Source organism: Diceros bicornis, chromosome 25 (genome assembly GCF_020826845.1).
Source record: "Diceros bicornis minor isolate mBicDic1 chromosome 25, mDicBic1.mat.cur, whole genome shotgun sequence".
Classification (NCBI taxonomy): domain Eukaryota; kingdom Metazoa; phylum Chordata; class Mammalia; order Perissodactyla; family Rhinocerotidae; genus Diceros; species Diceros bicornis.
Genome location: NC_080764.1, coordinates 12,937,904 through 12,957,505, shown reverse-complemented (window position 1 = coordinate 12,957,505; position 19,602 = coordinate 12,937,904). Strand labels below are relative to the sequence as shown.

Genomic DNA, 19,602 nt, shown 5'->3' with positions numbered 1-19,602 from the left:
ATGGGGTGGGGGCCGGTTCCTTTTCTTCTCACACTCTTTCCCTCTCATCAGCCACCCCACCCATTCTGCCTCTGGCCACATCCTTGTAACTCTGGCACCGGGTACAGTGGCCACTGAGGCCCGTGGGGAAGCCTGAAAGGCACAGTGTTCTCAAGCTGGAGGGGAGGCCCTTTGAAACAGACCTTCCGGGCCGGGTTCTTCTGTTCTCCTGTGAACTTGGTTCTCGGGGGAGGGAGTCAACTATTCCAGGGCCAAGGCTGGGAGAGCTGCCTGTTCTCTGAGCTGCCGCTTCCATGGCAAGCCGACACTCAAACCAATTTATTTCTCTCTTCCTCCATCTGTCTCGCCATCCTTTCTCCCTTTCCTCCTTTTCTTTAAAAAATTTTGCTGAGGGCCCACTATGTGCCATAGTGACTTCACTCTGACGAACTGGCCAGTTCCCCATCTGTTAATCAAGTGCCCCTGTGTGCCAGGCACTGTGCCAGCCAATGGGGCACAGAGGCAAATCTGACCTTCCCTGTCTCAGGGGCCTTACTCCCTGGTTGAGGAGACAAAGACTGGAAAAGAGAGAAGTACAAGAGAACATAAGACCTTCACACCCATCTGAACGGGCAGAGGCAGCTCATGCCCAAGGATGGAGCATCTTTGGCTTTTGCAGCCCCAGGGGAAAAGGCGAGAGTTGCCACCTGGCTTCTGGCTTTGATCAGCCCCCTGTCCGTCCCTTCACGGTGTCAAAACAAACACTGCAGAATGCCAAGATGCCAAGACAATAGAAACAGGTTCCTGCCACAGCCCACCCCAGCTATGAAGCCCATCTCTAAGTAGATGATCCTCCTGTCAGAGAAAATCCTCTGCTTCTCAGTGCTGTCTCAGAGCTCTCTTTTGCCAAATCCTGCTGCCCTTTCATGTGACTTTGTGGGACAGAAAGAGAAGCTGGGAGCTCACTCAAGGGTATCAGCAGAGACGTAAACTGGGAGGAAGGGGGATAAAGAGACCCAGGAGTGCAGTCGGCCCTGCCCCAAGGTGGGATTGCACCTGCCTTGAGAGAGGCAGCCGCAGGGCGCGTGGTCCAGAGGGGGATGTTTGGCGCGGTGTGATGGCCAAGTCCTTCATTTCTACAAGCATTTCTGAGCTCCTACTATGTGCCAGGATCTGTGCTAGAGGCTTGAGGCTCTGCACTAAGTGCTGGCCTGAGGCCGGGGCACATGGGTCTAGTCCCAGCGCAGTTGCTATGGCGCCGGCTGAGTCCTTTCCCTCCCTGGGCCTCAAGGTGAGAGTCTGGACTAGAGAAGCTCCCTGGATGCACTGCTAGTTGCCTTGCTTCAACCTGGAAGAAAGATTATATTTTGCAGACCTCCTTATAGCTAATGTGTGATCACGTGACAAACTTCTGGCCAATAAGACCAAAGCCCAAATGTTGTGTGGTATCTTAAGGAAACCTCCTTAAGAACCATGTGACAGATGCCCTTTGCCTTTATCTCTTTGCGCTATTCTCCATCTTGATGCCTGGAATCTGAAGGCGGTGGCTGGAGCTCTGGCAGCCCTAAGGACTGTGAGGTAGAAGGCCGCACTATAAGGAGGATGGAGCAAGGAGCTGGCAGGAGCCTGCATTGCTAACCAGTTTGTGGAACCTCTAGACTAACCTTGTACTTCATGTCTCCAGATTGGTTTACTTGAGAGAGAATAAACTTTTTGTCTTATTTAAGCCATCATTAATTTTATTTTTCTGTTACCTGAGTTAAATCTAATCCTTCCTGATACAGGTCTAAAACCCCTTCCAGGTGTACCATTCTGAGGTTGTGACAATAGGGATTCTTTAAGCATTCACTTCCTGTGCCAGGCAGAATAATGGCCTGCCAAAGATGGCTACAACCCAGTTCCCGTCACCTGTGGATATGTTACCTTGCGTGGCAAAGGGGAATTAAGGTTGCAGATAGAATTAAGGTTGCTGATCAGCTAACCTTAAGATAGGGAGAGTATCCTGGCTTATCCAGGGGACCCAAGGTAATCACAGGGCTCCTTAAAGGTGGAGAAGGGAGGCAGAAGAGTCAGGGTCAGAGGGATGCAGCTTGAGAAAGACTCTGACACCGCTGGCTTTGAAGGTGGAGGAAGGGGCCACTGGCCAAGGAAAGTGGGCCACCTCTAGAAGCTGGAAAAGGCAAGGACACAGATTGTTCCCTAGAGCCTCCGGAAGGAACACAGTCCTGATGTTACCTGGATGTCTCCAAGGTGTCAGTGAGACCAAGTTCAGACTTCCGACCTCCAGAATTGTAAGATAATAAGTCTGTTGTTTTAAGTCATTAAGTTTGTGGTCATTTATTGCAGCAGCAAGAGGAAACTAACACAGTCCCTCTGTTTCCTGCTGGTAAAGAGAGAATCGTGATGAAGCTCACGTGGTGGAGTGCTGTGTGGCTGAAGGAAGGGCACATACGTGTGCGCCCAACACACAGGAGACCCTCAAACAACCAAAGCTCTTGGGGAAAGTCATCCCTTCCTGTCACACCGCTCATCACCACCTTTAGCCACAAATAATATTAGCTGAGGCATACTGATACGAAGCGCTCAGGACTGAACTCACGGCTTTACCAAATTCACGCGCGCTGAGTGTATGCAGGGCCTGGGAGCAAGGTCGTCATCCTTATCTTAGAGGCAAGGAGACGGGCCCGGTCTGCCAGTGGCACAGGTAGAATTTAGATCATGTCCACCAGAGCCCATTGCCCACACTCCAAAGGCTTGCTTCTCAAAGTGTGGTCTGCAGACCTGGGGCATCAGCCTCACCTGGGACCTAGAAACAGTGTCTCAGCCCCCACCTGGACCCCCGCATCAGCATCTGCAGTTCAACCAGATCCCAGGTGATTAGTGTATGCATTCAAGTTTCAGAAGTGCTGCTTTAGAACAAGTGCTCGGCTCTCTCCTTGACCTCACCCTTTTGGGGGCAGCCTCAGGTGATTTCATTTCCTTTGTTTGCTTTGGACCTTTTTCTTCCTTTCGCCTCTACTTGGCAAACTCCTATTCATCCTCCAAAACCCACTGCAGAGGGTACTTCCTTAGGAGCCCTTTCCTGACCTCCCCAAGTAGAGTCGCTCCCTTGTCTGGTCCTTACACACGCCTTAATCAGTGCCTGAGCTCCCTGGTAACGGTCTCAGTACATGCCTGTCTCTTCTAGGCTTTGATGTCCTTCAGAGCGGGGGCTTGTCTGCTGTCAGCCAACACACATTTAATAAGCATCTACTATGTGCTGGGTGCGGATCTCAGTCCTAGGGCTATGGCAGTAAACAAGACAGACAAGGGTCCTGGTCTCATAAACCTTATGTTTTGATCCAAGAGAAATAATATACACCGTAGACAAACTAATTCAGAAGGCATGAAATGCAATGAAGAAAATAAAACAGGCAAGAGACTAGGAAGAGGGTGGGTGATGTGAGCCGGGGGTCAGGGCAGACCCCCTGTCAGGACCTGACTTGTTTCTGTGCCCCACGAACTGTATAGAGCCTGACTTGTAGCAAACGTCCAAAAACTGTCACATTGGATCAGATCTGGCCATTCTCCCAAGTCCAACTGCGTGCCTTTAAGTTCATATCCTTTCTGAGCAATTGCTGGGCAATTTTTTTCCGACCCAGAAAACTTCTGAAATTTCCCTCTTCTCTATGAAGTCTTTTGAGGTAAAAACTAAAAGCAGAGAAACCCCCTGTTCTCCAGCAATAGCACGCCACTCTCTCTTCAGCCAGCACCAACAATGTGGACTGTCTCCCTGGCGCCTGCCGTTTAGTTATTGAATAAAGCGCACCACGTGGTCTGCACGACGGGGTGCACTTCCCGCACGGGGGTCAAGGTCAGAAATGTCAACCTCTGAAAGAGAAGCTGAGAGGGAGGCATAAAATGGGTGAGAGTCTCTCTCTGGAAAAGCAACAACTTACCCTAGAGATGCTCCGTAAAAGGGAGTGGGTGAGGCTAGCCTTCCAGCCGAATCTTATCAGAGCACTGCTCGGGAGCGTTGGCTCTTTGTGCATTTATTTTCAGAGGCACAGCTTAATTCACTCTGTGAGCTGCTACACTCTGCCTGGGCTGGTTACGTTTTCAGCCATCAGAAGACAAAGGCTCCGCCTGTAATTTGCCATTGGTGGAGAGGAGCGTTTGCAGACTCACACGCCTACGGAGGCCAGAGGAAGGCCAAGGAGCAAAGCAGGTGTAAGAGACTTGGGAGCGGCGGGGACTTTGGGGACCTGCAGAGCACCTGCCACACCTGAAGGGGAACATCTGTTGCCCAGGTCCTGCTGATTGTTGCCAAGCAGGAGTGGGCCCAGGGTTACAAAAATCTGATGTTTTTTTACCAAGGGAAGCCAAAAATAGGGATTTTTAGAGAAAAGTTCCCAATTTGTAGAACCTTTGAGGGCCAAACCCAACTCACCTGCAGGCCACTGTTTGCAACTGCTAGTAAGATCAATAATTAATACACTGCTGATAAGGAGAGCACCTGGCATTTATTGAGTGCTTACTGTATACCGGCATCTTGCTAAGCACTTTGCATGGAGCTTCTTACTAAAATTTCACAACCAACTCACGAGTGAGATACCATTTTACACATGAGAAATTGACTTAGAGAGGTGAAATTTCTTGTCTAAGGTCATATAGCTGGTAAGCAACAGGGTTGGGATTTGAACCCAGACTGTTGGATGCCAGAGCTGACACGAACTCCAGGCCTGGCTAGAGTATAATGCATACTTTCATTTTGATGGTGCTAGGAAAAATCTGAGATTAAATATGCATCATCATTTCAGATGCAAAGCTTTTTAAAATATTCATTCATCCATTTATTCATTCAACAAACACTGGTTGAGCACCCACTATATGCCAGGCACTGGCCTGGGCTCTGGGGACGCAGGTGTGGAATCCTTCTATCCAAGATGAAAAGTACCTTCTTCTCCCCACAAGCATCTCCTGTTTGCTCTGTCTCAGTGAAGGTCACTCACTGTCACACTTACTCAATGCAAGCGACAGTGCCCAGGCCCTGTGGGTCCTCTGGTGTCAGTCCCCTGTCCTGGGTCAGCTGCCTCGTCCCTCGCCAGACTGTGCAATCCTCTCCTTACTGGACTCCCTGCTCTGTCTTCCTCTTCCTCCCATGTCTCCTTCACACGGCTTTCTCAGCCACCCTCCTAAAACGCAAATCTGGTCATGTCATTCCCTTCTCAAAATTCTCCTCTCTGGCCTCTTTACGCAGTAGAACCACCCCTCCATGATGCGGTCTCTGTCCAACATCATAACCCAGTGCTAATACCTTCCCCTACCTCCCCTCCCACGCCTGGTCCTCCAGCAAGACTGGAAACCTTGTGTGGTCCAGGCTCTCTCGTGCCTCTTCTTGGGACAATCTCCCCACCCCTATGTGTGCCTGCTTGTGTCCCTGTATCCCCCACGAGAGCTTAAACTCCTCGAGGGAGGGGCTGTGTCTTCTCACCTTTGGAAACCCGGAGCCTAGGACAGTACCTGGTAAATAGCAGTAATGCAGTAAATTTTGTTGAAGAAGTGGACAAGGGAACTCATGGTCCAGAGGTGGAGGCAGAAATGGAGACAAGCACAGAGAAGACAGAAGCTGCTGTGTTAGAGGTGTGAGTGGATGCTGTGGAAGGAAAGAGGGAGGGCATGGAAGCCAGGTGGGAGGAGGCAGAGGTGTTGGGGAAAGTGTCCACTCAGCAACGTCCTAAAGACAAGCAGAATGTGGCCGGGAAGGGCCCTCCAGGCAGAGGACGGGGGAGAGGGAATACGTGAATTCACCTCCTCCCCTTCCAGGAACTGTAAGGAGAGGGGTGTCCGTGCGTTTGGAGGCATCCTTCTGTTTTCAAAGCAGTGAGACAATCTGATAGCCCCTCCACTTTTTCCCCCTCTGCCCTGGGTAAGGAGCGTATCCTAATTTAATCTTCAAACTTTTAAAGACTTCATCATGCTTGGAGTACAAAGGGCAATTTCTGTTCAGCCTTGCCTTCAACTTCTCCAAGAAATTTATTTATAGATTTGGGAGTCAGGGGAAAATTGTAAATACAGTTAGTGTAATAGAAGGCTGTACACAGGTTTTTGGGTTGGACAGACTTGGATTGGAATCCCAGCTCTGCCACTTGCTGTGTGACCTTGGGCAAGTTGCTCAACTTCTCTGAGCCTCTTAAGCAGGGGATAACGGACATCTTGGCCCATACCTTCAGGATTGTGACTATTACATAAGAGCCAACCTCTGGAAAGCATCTAAAACAGTGGATAGCACAAAGCAAGCACTCAATGAATGATTAGCTGCTATTATTATTATTAATATAGTTATTATTAGTGCTGAAGTAATGCCAGAATAGTCGTTTTTCAGGGTTATCTTCTTTGCAAAATATGTTGGAGGAAAATTGGGGAGGAGAGTTCTCCATCTTAGGGAAAATTCAAGAAGGATAAAGGGTATGTGTAGGCAGAGATCCAGGTGGGGGAAATGTGACAGAAAAGAAAGAATGACACTTAATGCAGGGAAAGTGAGAGAGGAGCGCAATGTGGCCACACTGGGATAGAGAAAGGGCTGGCGGTCAGCAAGAGCCGGTCACACGGTGAGTTCTGCCCGATGCCCGGAGAGGCTGGCGCTGGGGTATTTAAATTGCACAGTGGGTGGTGTAGCAAAGCCAGGTGCCGACGCCCTGTACAACGAGGCCACAGCAGCTGTGTACCTGGGATCGCGTACCTAGTCCTCGGCATTCTCGTTAGCAGCTGGAAGACTACCACAGGTCAAGGAAGTTCGGGGAAGAGTGAATGAACACAGGGTCAGTGAGGAAGAGGGGTGGCGGCTCCTCAGAGCAGGCCCAGGGCCGCTAAGTCAGTACCTCCGGGCCAGGGGTAACCGAGGAGGATGTGGATTAAGAGGAAAGGTGACTGCTGCCCGGGAGGGAGCAGGCTCCGGGGGCTCATCAGCATCCCTAAGCCTTACAGCAAAGCTGTGGCCCAGGGGGCAGCCAAGAGAGCCTCGAGGGAAACACCTGCCAGTCCTCAGGTGTCTTTCGGAATGTGGCTCCAGCCAAGCCTGGGAGAAGGGACGGGTCAAGAGGGGGCTCAGAGTTTTTGTGGAAAAGCCCGTCTCCCTCCAGAGATGGGGGCTCAGTGAGGGCAGCACCGTTTCCTTAGTCATTCATTCACCATGTAGCTCTTGAGCTCTCTCTCTGTGCCAAGGCAGACACGGCCCCTGCCCTCCTGGGCCTTACAGTCTTACAGGGGACACGGATCATAAACAAGTCAATGCCAAAAAGAAACAAATCCGTGTTAAAATGTCAAAGAAGGAAATAAAAGTGAGTGACGGGCTGGGGGCTGCTTTAGTCCTCAAGAAGGTGACATTCAAGCAGAGACCTGCTTGGTCTCCCCTGGGGCATCTTTGCTGCCCCAGGGCCCAGCACAGAGCATGTGTTCAATAAAGGCTTGTTATACCAGGAAGTGAGAACAGAAGGGAGATCTTGATGCGTCTCTATTGTCTATCACATATAATCTCCCTTCTCCCCTTCACTCTCTGCAACTAACTTAGTTTCTCCCCTTCACTCTCTGCAACTAACTAGTTTACTGCAACTAACTTAGTGCAAGTCACCTGCTTGCTGCAACGAGCTCCTCCTTGGGCCTTGCCCCTTCCCAGTAAATCTCACCAGCTCCGGCCGACTCCTGATGCCCTCCATTAGGACCTCAACATCCAGTGATCTCGCTCACTGGCAAAGCCAGGCTCGACTCCCCCTTGCTTACCACCTTTCTGGGCCGCCCTTTTCCTTCGTGCTGACACACATACTGCTCTGGGAGCCATTTCTGTCCCTTTGGGATCCTGTCTCCACTGCCGCCCAGCCTCACCCTCCCCGCCTTCTGTCTTCCCGACACGCTAGACCATTGGCACGGCCTTTTGGGCATCTGGGTTTCTGCACACACCATTCCTTCTATCTGAAGTGTTCTTCCTCTCCTTAGCTTGCTCACCCCTATGCATCCTTCAAAACCCAGTCTTCCCTGGCATCCCCAGTCTCTGTGCTCCCAGGATCCACTCTGCTTAGATTTCATGCTGTGCCATCCTCAGTGTCTGTTTCCTGGTGTGTCTTCTCTGCTAGACTAGGAGTTCCTCGAGAGAAGAGACTGAGCCCTTGACTGTGTCCTACACTCTCACACAGTACCTGGCGAATGCTCAGGGATGAGCTGTTGAACAGAGATCAACTATTGCCCTTCTCCTTCTCAAGAAAGATGCTGGGAAGAGCAGGTTCTTCTTCCCTCTGCCACTGCCTGAGTCACAGGCAGGCACCAGCTGCTCACTGGAGAAGTCCCCTGGGCTCTCAGCACCCTGCGTGCATTGCACTCTGCCAGCAAGACAGCTTACCATCTTCCTTTGATTCTAAGGCACATATTTTAAGTTTCAAGGTTTCTGAAATTAGAGTATGTTTTACAATTGATGGATACATTAAATTTGTTCCCTTCCTCCCAAAATCTCTTTAAGTAGATAGTTCATTTTATAGTTGATGGTGTCTTAGAACTGAGGGAAGATGGAACTGGGAGAACAGAGCCCTTTCTATGCCCAGGAGAAAGGACCAGGACGTTGGCTAGGCCCCCGTGGCTCCCCACAAATGCCACAGCAGTTGACATGCATTTCTTGGCGTTGGGAGCACAGTTAACATCTCTCTACGCTCATTTCTATTTTCAAAGGGTCTGGAGGATATAATTGAGCCTCATTCGAATTCCAGCTCAAATCCTCCATGATCCTAACTGATTGTAAGAGAGACGAGGAATCTCTCTGAATTTGTGGGAGAGTGGTGAGGAGAGGGGGCAACAGGCTGTGTCGAATGTCGGATGAAGCGGAGCCCTTCTGGGAGCTGCCTGTTCCTTAGGATCCCCTGCTGGGACTCACCTGGAGGCTCCTTGAGGCAGAGGGGAGCTTGTTCACCACTGCCTCCCTATGTGTAGCACACAGCTGGCACCCACCATCAACACCTCCACTGAGTATATATTGAATTTTATTGATTGGAGTTGAATCAATCGATTTTCTTCTTTCTCTGTGCTGTCATGGGAAATTTTGAAGCCAAAGAAACCACCACAGTCAGATCTGGGTGGGAGCGGAGGAGCGGGACAAAGAAGAGAAGGGGACAGCACTCTAATCCTCACAGAGACCTTAGGGGCAGACATTATCTTCTCCATTAAGTAGATGGTATGAATGAGGCACAGAGATAGAATTAACTAGCTCAATGTCACACAGCTTATAAGCAAGAAGCCAGAAGCCAAAGATCAAATCTCTTTAACAAGACTAACAAGGCCCCACATGTTTGGGTCCTACCTACTTCCGCCTCGCCCTCCCCACACCAGCCAGCATCACCCCCCCACTACATATGCCTCCACCTCGGTTCTCCAGACATCTCGGCCTCCTCTCTGTTCTCGTCTCATTCTCTTCCCCACTGATCTCTGAACTTGCTGCCCTCTGAGCTGGAATGTTCTTTCTTCCTCTCTTCACCCAGTTAACTCCTACTCATCCTTCAGAAATCCATTCACGTCTCACCTCCTCCGGGATGTCTTCTCTGATTAGATACAATCTCAATATTGTAAACACACAGTCCCACGCGACTCCCCTCGAGAGCACTTATCACGGTGGTAATTTATATACACTGGGGAGATTCTTTGAATTAGGGTCTGTCTGTCCCAGCTGGTTCTAAGGACCTTGAGGGCAGTGACCCTGAAGGGAGCTACATCCATCATGACCCCAGTACCTGGCCCTTTGCAGGGGCTCATCAAAGATTTAACAAACAAAATAAATGAGCCAAGGAATTGCCTAATCTGTAGACTAACCTGGAGACTTAAAATGCATATTTCATTTGAATATGGTGTTTTGGCCAAAATACTTATATTCGAGGCTAAAAGGAGCCATTGAATTTTGAATAACTTAAAAAATCTCTTGCATTGTCAGCCCGGGTATATATCTTCTCCCCACGACCTGAAAGTGAACACTCACGGGAAGCTCTCCCGGAGGATCTCGGTGACAGACGCTCTGGATGATGTGGGGGCAGGAAAGTGTGGCCAGGATCTATTTAGGGGACGTTCACTGCTCAGCATGTCCTTCTCAGGCATTTATTTTCTCTCCAAATATTCTTTTTCATTATCTTTCTTTGTTATTGTCCCTTGTGTGTCAAACCGCTCTCTCTCACTGTCTTTTTCTCACCCCTTCCTTCCCTCCCTCTTCTCTCTCTCTGTCCTGTGTGTTGAGTTCATTATCTTTTGGAATGTCTAACAAATGATGCCTTTGCCACCAACACTCACTGTATATAATTTAAAGAACAATCCTTTGACGATACGAAGGGACCACCACTTCTGAATGTCCACCCTGTGGCAGGCAGGGGTTGTTGGCTCATTCACCAGCAAAGGCGGGCTGATGTCTTGCGTGGTCGTAATTGCTGGGTCTACGACAATGAGCAGAACAGACAAAAATCCTGCCCTCATGGAGCGGACAGTCTAGTGGTGGAGACAGACAACAATTACCATGAGTCTGTTACATGGCGTGCTGGAAGGTGGTAAGTACTCTGTAAAAGACTACAACAGAGTAAGGAGGACGTGTGGGGGGTAGAGGGTGGGGGATGTTGATGGCAGTTTCAAACAAGGTGGTCGGGGGAAGAAGTCAACAGACATCCATTCCTTTAACCCCTAAACCACTAACCACCCTGTGAGAAGGCTCTTGTACTTCCTGTTTACAGAAAGGGAAACTGAGGTCTGGCGAGGTTAAGTAACTTGCCCCAAATCACACAGCTCATAAGGCTGCAGGGCGTGGAGTGAACCCAGGTCTGTGTGGCTGCCAAATTCTCTCAGCTCCCACCCACACCACAAAGCTTCATCTGAAAACTTCCATGACTTAACAAGGGACCTAAATGTGCTATTTTCTGAAAAATGCTTGCAAACGTAAAACCGATGGAAAGTTGACATTGAGGACATTTCCAGAATGAAAGGGTGAAACCAAAGAGGCACACGGTGCGTCTGGCCTGAACGTCAGTGTAGCATTCCCTCAGCCTCGTGGGAGTGAGGGGGTTACGGCAGAGCTGTCACCTGCAAGGTGCAGGGCAGCTGGAGGAGGGGTATGTCGGGGAGCCAGGTGGGTCAGAACTCAGGTTTCTTGACATGCTCAGGCTGGGCGCTTGGTAGGGGGGCACTCAGTGGGACACAGACAAGAATAGAATCCAGTGCTAGCAGTGACTATGAGCACAAGGCCACGGGAGGCCAGGGTCCGTGCATAGAGCCCCCTGAAGGCCTGCAGGGTGGAAACAAGAGGCCTGGATGCCAAGTTCTGGCTCTGCTACTCTCTGCCCATGTGGTCTTGGTGTGTGGTGTCACACCTGTGTGCCTCATTCTGCTCACCTGTAAAGGGAGGCAGGGGCAGGGAGGGCAGCGTGAATGGGCTGGGACTTGCCAAGTTGGTTTCTCAGTAAAGGAGTCAGTTTTGCCTTACAAGGTGAGAAGGGTTAGGAATGCGGGGCCTGGCTCTACGGAAAACTGCTGATCAGACCCCAAGACATTGGGGAAAGTTCTCAGGTCCTGGGAATTGGGTGAGGAGGTTTGGTAAAGAATAGAAGGTTCTGGGGAAGCTAAGCAGGGATGGTCCATAATGCCTGCTCTTTGCCCAAAGTATCTAATCTGGTGAATATTAAGATCAAACTGGACTTTGGTATACTTTAAAAACAGAAAAGGGAAGAAAATCAATTGGTTATTGTTTTCCTTCCCTGTAGAGGCTGAATGTACTGACAACTTTTCTTCAGCCAATTAGGAGCTGTGCAACTCCAATGACAGACTCCTTTTGCATTGTCTTATTTTATAATAATGAATTCATGACTCATTATTATTCTTTTAAAAAAGAAGTTCCAGGAAGAGCAAACAAATCATCCTGACTTCCTTACCCCCTTCTCTCTATCTGGATCACTTGCTTGTCACATGTCCTTACGATGTTTGAATTAGTGTCATCAATGTTAAGAATTTCTGAATCAATCCACTGATAAACATTTTATGCACCTACTGTATGCAAAGTATCTAGAGAGTCAAAAGATTGTGGAAATTATGGGGCCGCATGTACACAGTGAAGGCCCGTTAGTAACTTCCATACTCAGTCACCCACACTTAAAGGGAAGAGTGTTCAGGAAAGGCAGTTGGATTTCCTAAAATACAAGACACACACTTTCCTTCTGCAGAACAAGAGAGCCACGTGCACCCAGCATGGAGCACTCGCCACTTCGCAGGCCAAGCAAACGCTATGCGGTTATGAACTTGGAAAAGACCGTTCCGGCAAATCGAGACGCTTCTTGCCCAAAGAGAGCAGGGACGTAGAACGGATGGCAGAGCCACCGTGAGCAAGCAGCCTGCGGAGGGGAAGACAGGAGAAGCTATGGATGGAGAGGAGCTCAGAAATTCAGCAGAGGGAATTTAACAGCCTGGACAGAGAGAGAGGTTTCTGCTCTGCCTCCCAGCAAGGAAAGGGGTTGAGAGAAAGAGAGAGACAAGACCGTGGAGGGCGCGCTTCTGCCACAGACCACGTTGTACTGCTCTGGCTCCTCCTCTGCAGCGCTAGAAATCCTCTGGGGGAGATGTGGAGCCCGGACAGAGGGGAGGAAGGCGCAGGAGAGAATAAACACAAAGAGTGAGTTTCTTGCTGCCCCTGGAGACAATGATTCCTTTTGGTGACAACAGAGGTTAATATCCTGAGCAGCAAGCCACCGCGTGGCTCAGAGACGCCTCGCTTGGAACAAGCTGTTTTAGCGTCCTGTGGTAGATTTTATTGAACTCTTCCCTGAAAGGGCCAATTCATCTCTCCATTTGGAGGCTCTTAATGCAGCTTTCCTGAAAAGTTCAAGAACTTCTATCACCCTCCACCTGCCTGTATCCATGTGCAGACGGCCACCCGCCCCCTCAAATCCTACTAAGGACTCCAGTCTGCTAGAGGTTTCAAGTTCACACACAGAGACACTGCTGTTATTTACTCTGCAAGGGAAAAAAATACAGGCTGTGGTTGCCTCTTGATTCATCTCCCCCTCCTGCTGTCTACCCCTAACAGGTGGTCCTGTGCCTCCTCATTCTTCAGCAGATTAATTCATTTCAAAAGGAGCAACAGAGCAAGGGAATATTTTCTGATTCTTATTTTCATCAAGAAGTGAACGAAAAAAATCATCTCAGGAGATAAAAAGCCCCAACGAAAACCAGAGAGCAAAAGAGATCCGAAGCAGACAGGGTCATTTTTCATCTGGAGTCATTAGCAGTGTCTTGGGGAGAAGATTTGAAATCTGCTCACAACTTCTTGGGTAGGGGCAGGAAACGCAATAAGGAGGTGATGGGGAGGATCTTTTTTGAAAGTCCAATTTCTCACAAAAAACATAGGTGGGGGAGCCTGAAGCACTGACAAGTTGGTTTCCATAATTTGACCCTATTCTGAATGCTCAAGAAAGCAGGCACAAGAATGCCCCACAAGAACCATGTAAGCCAACCTTTGGAAACATGCACAGTTATAATCTTTGGAAATCAGTGCAGTCTTTGAAAATAAGTGGCTTAAAATCTTCACACCACTTCCTAAGTGGCCAAGGCCCAAATTCCTAAGGGGGTCCCAGGTCTGCAAAGCCCTATACGGACAGAGGCTTTGAAAATAAAAGGCCAGGTTGAACTGGGCCCTGAGCACCCACCCTTCCTGCCTGGGCCTGGGCTACAAGTGGAAAAAGAATAGCAATCCTGAGGGGAGCCTGGCCCAGCCTTCCTCTTATTGCCTGGAGGCCCTGTGCCGGCAGAAGGGGCAAACCCACAACTCCTACCTCCTGTGCACGTTACACAATCCTTGGGAAGTGTTTCGATCCCAACCTTTTCAGGGATGATTCGGGGGGGGGCGGTGCAGCTTAGAGAGAAAGTTAAAGGGGGTGGGCAGCCCGTTTGGGGATGTGGACGCCAAACAATTGGAATTTTAATGAAAATACTTAAGCCTTTTAATGCACAAGTGATCCAAAGCTACCTCTAGTCCTCTTGCCTTCTGGGAATTATAAAAATGTTTAAAAGACTACTGTATCAAGAATCTGCAAATAAAATCCTGATAAGAAAGTATATTTATATCAACTCACCGATTAGGTATATTTATCCTAAAATAATGTCCTATATTTTCTCTAATCTGTTGGCTGCATATCTCCATCCATGTAACTAAAATCCAAGAAAGGCAAATTGCTACCGAGATCATTTCCCTAAAGCAACCTTCATTCACTTTGCTTTTCTTCTTTTTTGGAATAAAAGTCTGTCATCAGTGTTTAATTAAATGGAAGTCATTCCACTGTTGATGACTAGCTACTTGAAAGGCTCTTCATTTTTTTAAGGAGGGTGTGTTGAAAACAGTTCCTATTAATTTCCCAATATTGATTCTCTGGCTGGGTAAGAGCATATAGTATTCAGCATAGGGCTCCTCTGCAGACTATGTTCAGGGCAGTGGTTTGGATTGAGAAAGGGCACCAAATGCAGTATGCGTCAAACAGACCATCGCTCAATGAAGTCACTTAGCTATTCAAAACATGCTCAGCCATCATTCAACCGTTTGCACTAAGAATGTTCGGAATGGGGCACAGAATTGGTGCTTTTTCCCAGATATAACCATTTCCCAAAGAGAAGCTTTTGCTCACTTTGGGTTAGACCCTGGGGCCACATCAGTTTCTCTCTCTCCCATCCGTTTCCCTCTCTTGTCCCCCATCTCCTGGCTTCAACTCTCTGCATCACCATCCCGTGTCAAGCTTAACAAACAATCCTGCAGTCCCCGGTTCTTGACTCTGCCTCAAACAGCCTCCGGCATTGGTTCACATCGGAAGCAAAGCACATAAGCATTTCTCTCCACACAGAAACATGTATCTCTCTATGCACGTCTTTCTATGGGTGGCTGTAGCTTGTACACACAGACATGTATAGCCATTCAAATGCAGTCCCTCGTATTAAAGTCTGTTGCTAAACGCAGGTTGTATGACCTGCAGGAGTTTTTTTCTGTGCTTATTAATGTGTCTCAGAAGCACATGCCTCCATCCATACCCTGCTTTCCCAGCCTTTACGCCTTGGGAACCTCTTTGCCTATAGCACATGCACAGGCACGCATGTCCCAATGACCCCACAAGATCAAGGCAGACAGCTGACACCCCTGCCCCACTGCACCCCTGTTCCCCCCTCAACCTCCCCATGCCCTCGCTTCCCTCCCGGCCTCCCTGTACAAGGTCTGATTCTTGAGCCGGCTGCAGTGCTGACTCCACTCGCTTCTGGATAACACACATGTCACTCTGTATGGAAGTGAATCGGTTCTCAGCCTAACCCACCAGTGAATCGCTGTTTATTAGAACTTGGGCTTGTTTCCTGTGACAGACGTATGTATTTTTAGACTTTGTAAACGTTAAAACACACACATACACACACGCAGCCAGTCGCCTCGAATGATACGTGTGGTTCACAGACATTACGAAATGCTCTTGAACTCAGCTTGAGATCCTGGAACAATTAGGATTTACCAAATAAGGATTCTTAGAAACAACAGTTTTTTGTTTTTTGTTTTTTTAAAAGGAGATTTGCAGATGATGCTGTGTCAGAGACTTTTGGGAAGTAAGAGAAGGAGGCGGGGGAAAGAAAGAGAATTTTTGAATTCTTCATTATGAAAAGAGGAGCAGGGTTGAGAGAGGCAAATATTTTGTCCCCTCATAGATGGTAATGTACATCAAACGGCAAATCCTAATGATTCCGAAGCAGGCAGAACACATTTGACTTTTAAAGACAATCTCTTGTTGTTTTCATCACATCATAGATTATTCCAATGAAGAGGTTTGGGGGAAGGGGGGTGGTGGAGGCTTGAGAGTTGAGTATGGTTTGGGCTTATTGATTTTCTTTCCTCTGAAACTAACCCAACCAACCTTGATTGTGGTGGAAGGAGTGAAGTAAGAAAATGGTGGAATGTAAAGGGGACTTATCTGGAGGAGGGTGGGGAGGGGGAGTGAGAAGGGGAGGGGTGGGGTGGAGAGGGGGAGGAGATGGGAAATCAAATACCTTCTAGGCAGCAGGTTCTCCATAATCCAGAATGGGTCATAACTTCCTCGTTCTTTTTGCTGGTTTCATTCTCACTGACACTTTTGGTCTTGCAAACCCCTCTGGAGTAGAGCCAATAGTCGGTTCCCACAGCTATGGTCATCAGACTGAAGGCAGCGAAAGCACCAACGGTGGTTAAAAGCATTTGAACACCTCGATCAAACAGCCCCATAATTCTTCATTATATAAACACCCAACCGACTTCTGGTTCTCGGGAGAGTGTGTGTGAGGGTGCGAGTACTAAAGCAAAAAAATAAAAATAATTCCACTACTAATATAATGGATATATGTGTGAATAGAGAATATGAAGAGATATAAAAACAGGGAGGTAAGAAAGCTCACGGAAAAGAGTGTAAATTATAAAGATCACACGGGAAGAGAGGCTTGCCTTTTGAGATCAGAAACTGTTCCAGTTGCAGGGATTTTTCTTAAAAAAAAAAAAAGGAAAAAAATAAAAAGACACCCCCCACCCCCCCAAGTGAGAATCCTTAATCTCTTTTCCTAAAATTCTGGTCTCCAGTTTCCATATGTGATAGCTATTTTGGAGATGGCTTCCACAGTGAACCAGGGAACAGCCGCATTCTCAACACAATCTCTCATGGTCGGGACCTAGACAGTTAGAGATTGTAACAGCCGAGATGCAACCTTCGGTCTTCGTTCTCGGCTCTGCGGCCTGCGCCATGAAAATCCTTTGCTTCGCCAGTTCTCTTCCTTGGGGGGTCTCGGGCGCTTTCGTTTCAGACCAGACTTCCCAGTATTCTGTAAGCCCTTGATCTCAGCTGAACAGGTGCGGGGGTCTCGCCTTCCATGGTTTGCCCCGGCGCGGCGGCAGCAGCAGGGCGTGCAGGCGCGGCGGCGGCGGCAGGACGAGCAGCGGCGGCGGTTATTGTTGTTGGTGGCAGGGGTAGTGTTGGCGAAGTGGGGGAGGGAGGGGGTTTCTCCCGGAGAATCGAGGCGGGTTTCCCTCCCCCTATCTGCAAAGCTCCTGGAAACAAGGGAGCCGGCGTCTTGCTGCAGGATGTGCCGCCCGCCTGCCCCCCCACTCCCCGCCGGCTCGGCCCCGGCGGAGGCGCTCCCACCTACTGCATTACCGGGTGGTGCTGAACTGGACAGCTCCCCGCGCCGCCCGCTGCGCGCGCTCCCCGGCTCCCAGGGCGGCCCGCCAGGAGCGGGGCGCGGGCCGGAGTCCTCCCTCCCCTCGGGGGGCAGCAGGGCCAGGCAGAGGGGGGCTGTCTTTCCTCTTTTTACCCCTCTCCCCAATCCTAAAATGAGCGCTCTCCTGGGCTCCCGGAGCTTAGAGGAAGGCGTAGCTAGAGATAGCTCGCTCCCTCTCCCTCTCCCTCTCTCTCTCTCCCTGACTCTCTCTCCCCATCCCTCCCCCCTTGGTGTTTCTTCCAGCTCAGCCTCCTTCTCATTCCATCTCTACGTGCCCAGAGCTTCAAATACAAGCATCCCATCACAATCAGACGGGCACAAAACTTCAGCCAGCCTTTTCTCTGCCTGGAAGCCGTGAAAATATAACCTGGATGGGTAATTACCAACGCCGTGTCTACGTGTATTTTAAATCATCTTTCACTTTGCTGTGCGGGGGAGTTTGTTTTATTTTACTGGCACATCTCCTTTTGGTTGTTCCTCTCTCGTCTCTGTCTCTTTGTCTCTCTCTGGCTAACGGAGTGTGCAGCGCACTGTGTGTCTCTCTGTAGTTTTCCGTGAAACTCTGACTCTTGCTCCTGCAAGCAGACATTTTGGAAAGATTATTCATGGAAAAGGGTGCGAAAGAGTGACTGGTGGCTGGGGCTTGGGCGATGAATTTCATCTCAAGGAGAAGAATGTTTGCAGGGGAAGTGGGTGAAATGTGAATCCTTCTAAGTTTCCATGTCATTCATAAACTGGATGGGAAGAGATAAAAATCTCCCTGCTGTGAACACTCAAACACATCATAACCCTCCCTTCTTCCTCAGCAGAATCGTTATCCTGGGTTAGTTACAGTGTCACCTCTTGTTTACATATGTGCAACTTTTCCTTAACGTGACCCCTGGAAAAAGAAGCCCATCAGATTCCTGCTGATACTGATTACTTTTTTCTCTGATCAGTTTCATAGTTAAGTGAGTGAGAGCACATGAGGCATGATGTAGGGGCACTGTTATTGATTTTGGGAGGAGGATGCTAGAGAGAGGTGTGAGTCTGATGGGTTAGTGGGGAGTTAGAGATATTTTAATTTAATAACTCAAGTATTCCATATTTTCTTCTTTCTCCCTTCATTTTTGTCTTGAGATCATTTGCTTGACAATTTCTCAGTGATCTGGTGATTATTGAAGAGTATGTACAAGATGACTGAATTAAAAATAGACTTCTTTGGTGTTGCCGAAATTTCTCCCTTAGCTCAGAGTTGGTCTGCAGGTACGGTCAATGCTTTCTTTTTGATGTGGAAAAACTACCTGTTTCTCTACTTTGTATAAAACTTCTTTCTCTCGCTCTCTGAGAAGGGAAGGACTCCTATGAGGGGCGATTGCCCTTCTCCTGGCAACTGGGAGAGGGTCCTGGTGTCCAGGGAACAGAACCAAGATTTCAGCAACCTCTGCTGAGGTAACGTTAGGCTACAGCAAGAGCTGAGTTTGCAGACTGAGAATCTCTCCAGTTTTGTTTCTTGTCCTGTGAGGATGGGGGTGGGAATTGGGATGGAGGAGGGGCAGATCTGATGATCCCACTCAGCAGGGAAGCTTCTGAGCTTAGCCAGTGGTTCAGATGGGTGATTTTCTTGGCTCCTGTCCTTGAGGAAAAGTGAGGAGCAGGCAGGAAGCCTCTTAGATGGGCTAGGCCCTTTGAGGGGAGTGGAGAGAGGCTGTGGGTGCAGCCACAGGAGCCTGAGAAGCTTCCTCTCCCTCACTCTTGCCGCCTTGACTGCCTTTGACCTGTCCAAAAAGTCCCTTCAGACTGGAGATGGAGCCTTCCTTCTCGTCCCCCACCCCTTTCAGAACAACCCCTGAATCTTTTGCTCATATAGAATCAGTAACAGAGGATCAGAAGCTTCTGTCTGTCCACAGAAGCTGCTATCATCTTAGCCACTGACAGCGGCTGCGGCTTTAGCCGCATTTGATTAATCTTCTGGCTAGATAATCATTGAGAAAAGGAGAGGAGGGAGGGGGAACGTAACAGCTTCAGGCTGCCAGCAGAGAGAGAACAGAAACATTGGGAGACAGAACAGGCCTGGGGGCACAGCTTGACTCTGCTACTTAGTAACTGCATGACTCCAAACAAGTTGAATTCCTAGAGCCTCCGTTTCGCCATATGTGAAATGGGCACATCGGTACCTGCCTCCTCCTTTCTGAACTTGTTCTCAGCTACTCCTTTCCTTTTACCGCTGCCACCCTGCACAGGCCTCTGTCATCCTGTGTGTGGGCACGTGTCATCTCTCATTCACTTGTGAGCCCTTTGAAGTCAATAGCTGTGTCTTGTTCATCATTATGTCTTTGGGTCCTAGTGCAGGGCTTGATACATAGGATATGCTTGATACGCAATGGCTGAGTGATTATAGTG

The 19,602-nt window shown here is 49.1% G+C and overlaps 1 protein-coding gene across 1 annotated transcript in view; it reads right to left on the bottom strand.

Moving 5' to 3' along the window:
* CACNG2 (calcium voltage-gated channel auxiliary subunit gamma 2) overlaps positions 1 to 16,237 on the bottom strand; it is a 112,531-nt gene extending 96,294 nt beyond the window's left edge. Inside the window, exon 1 of the mRNA XM_058568434.1 lies at positions 16,027 to 16,237. Coding sequence (XP_058424417.1) covers positions 16,027 to 16,237 — 211 coding nt within the window. The remainder of the gene's footprint in view (positions 1 to 16,026) is intronic.
* Between the last annotated feature and the right edge of the window lie 3,365 nt (positions 16,238 to 19,602).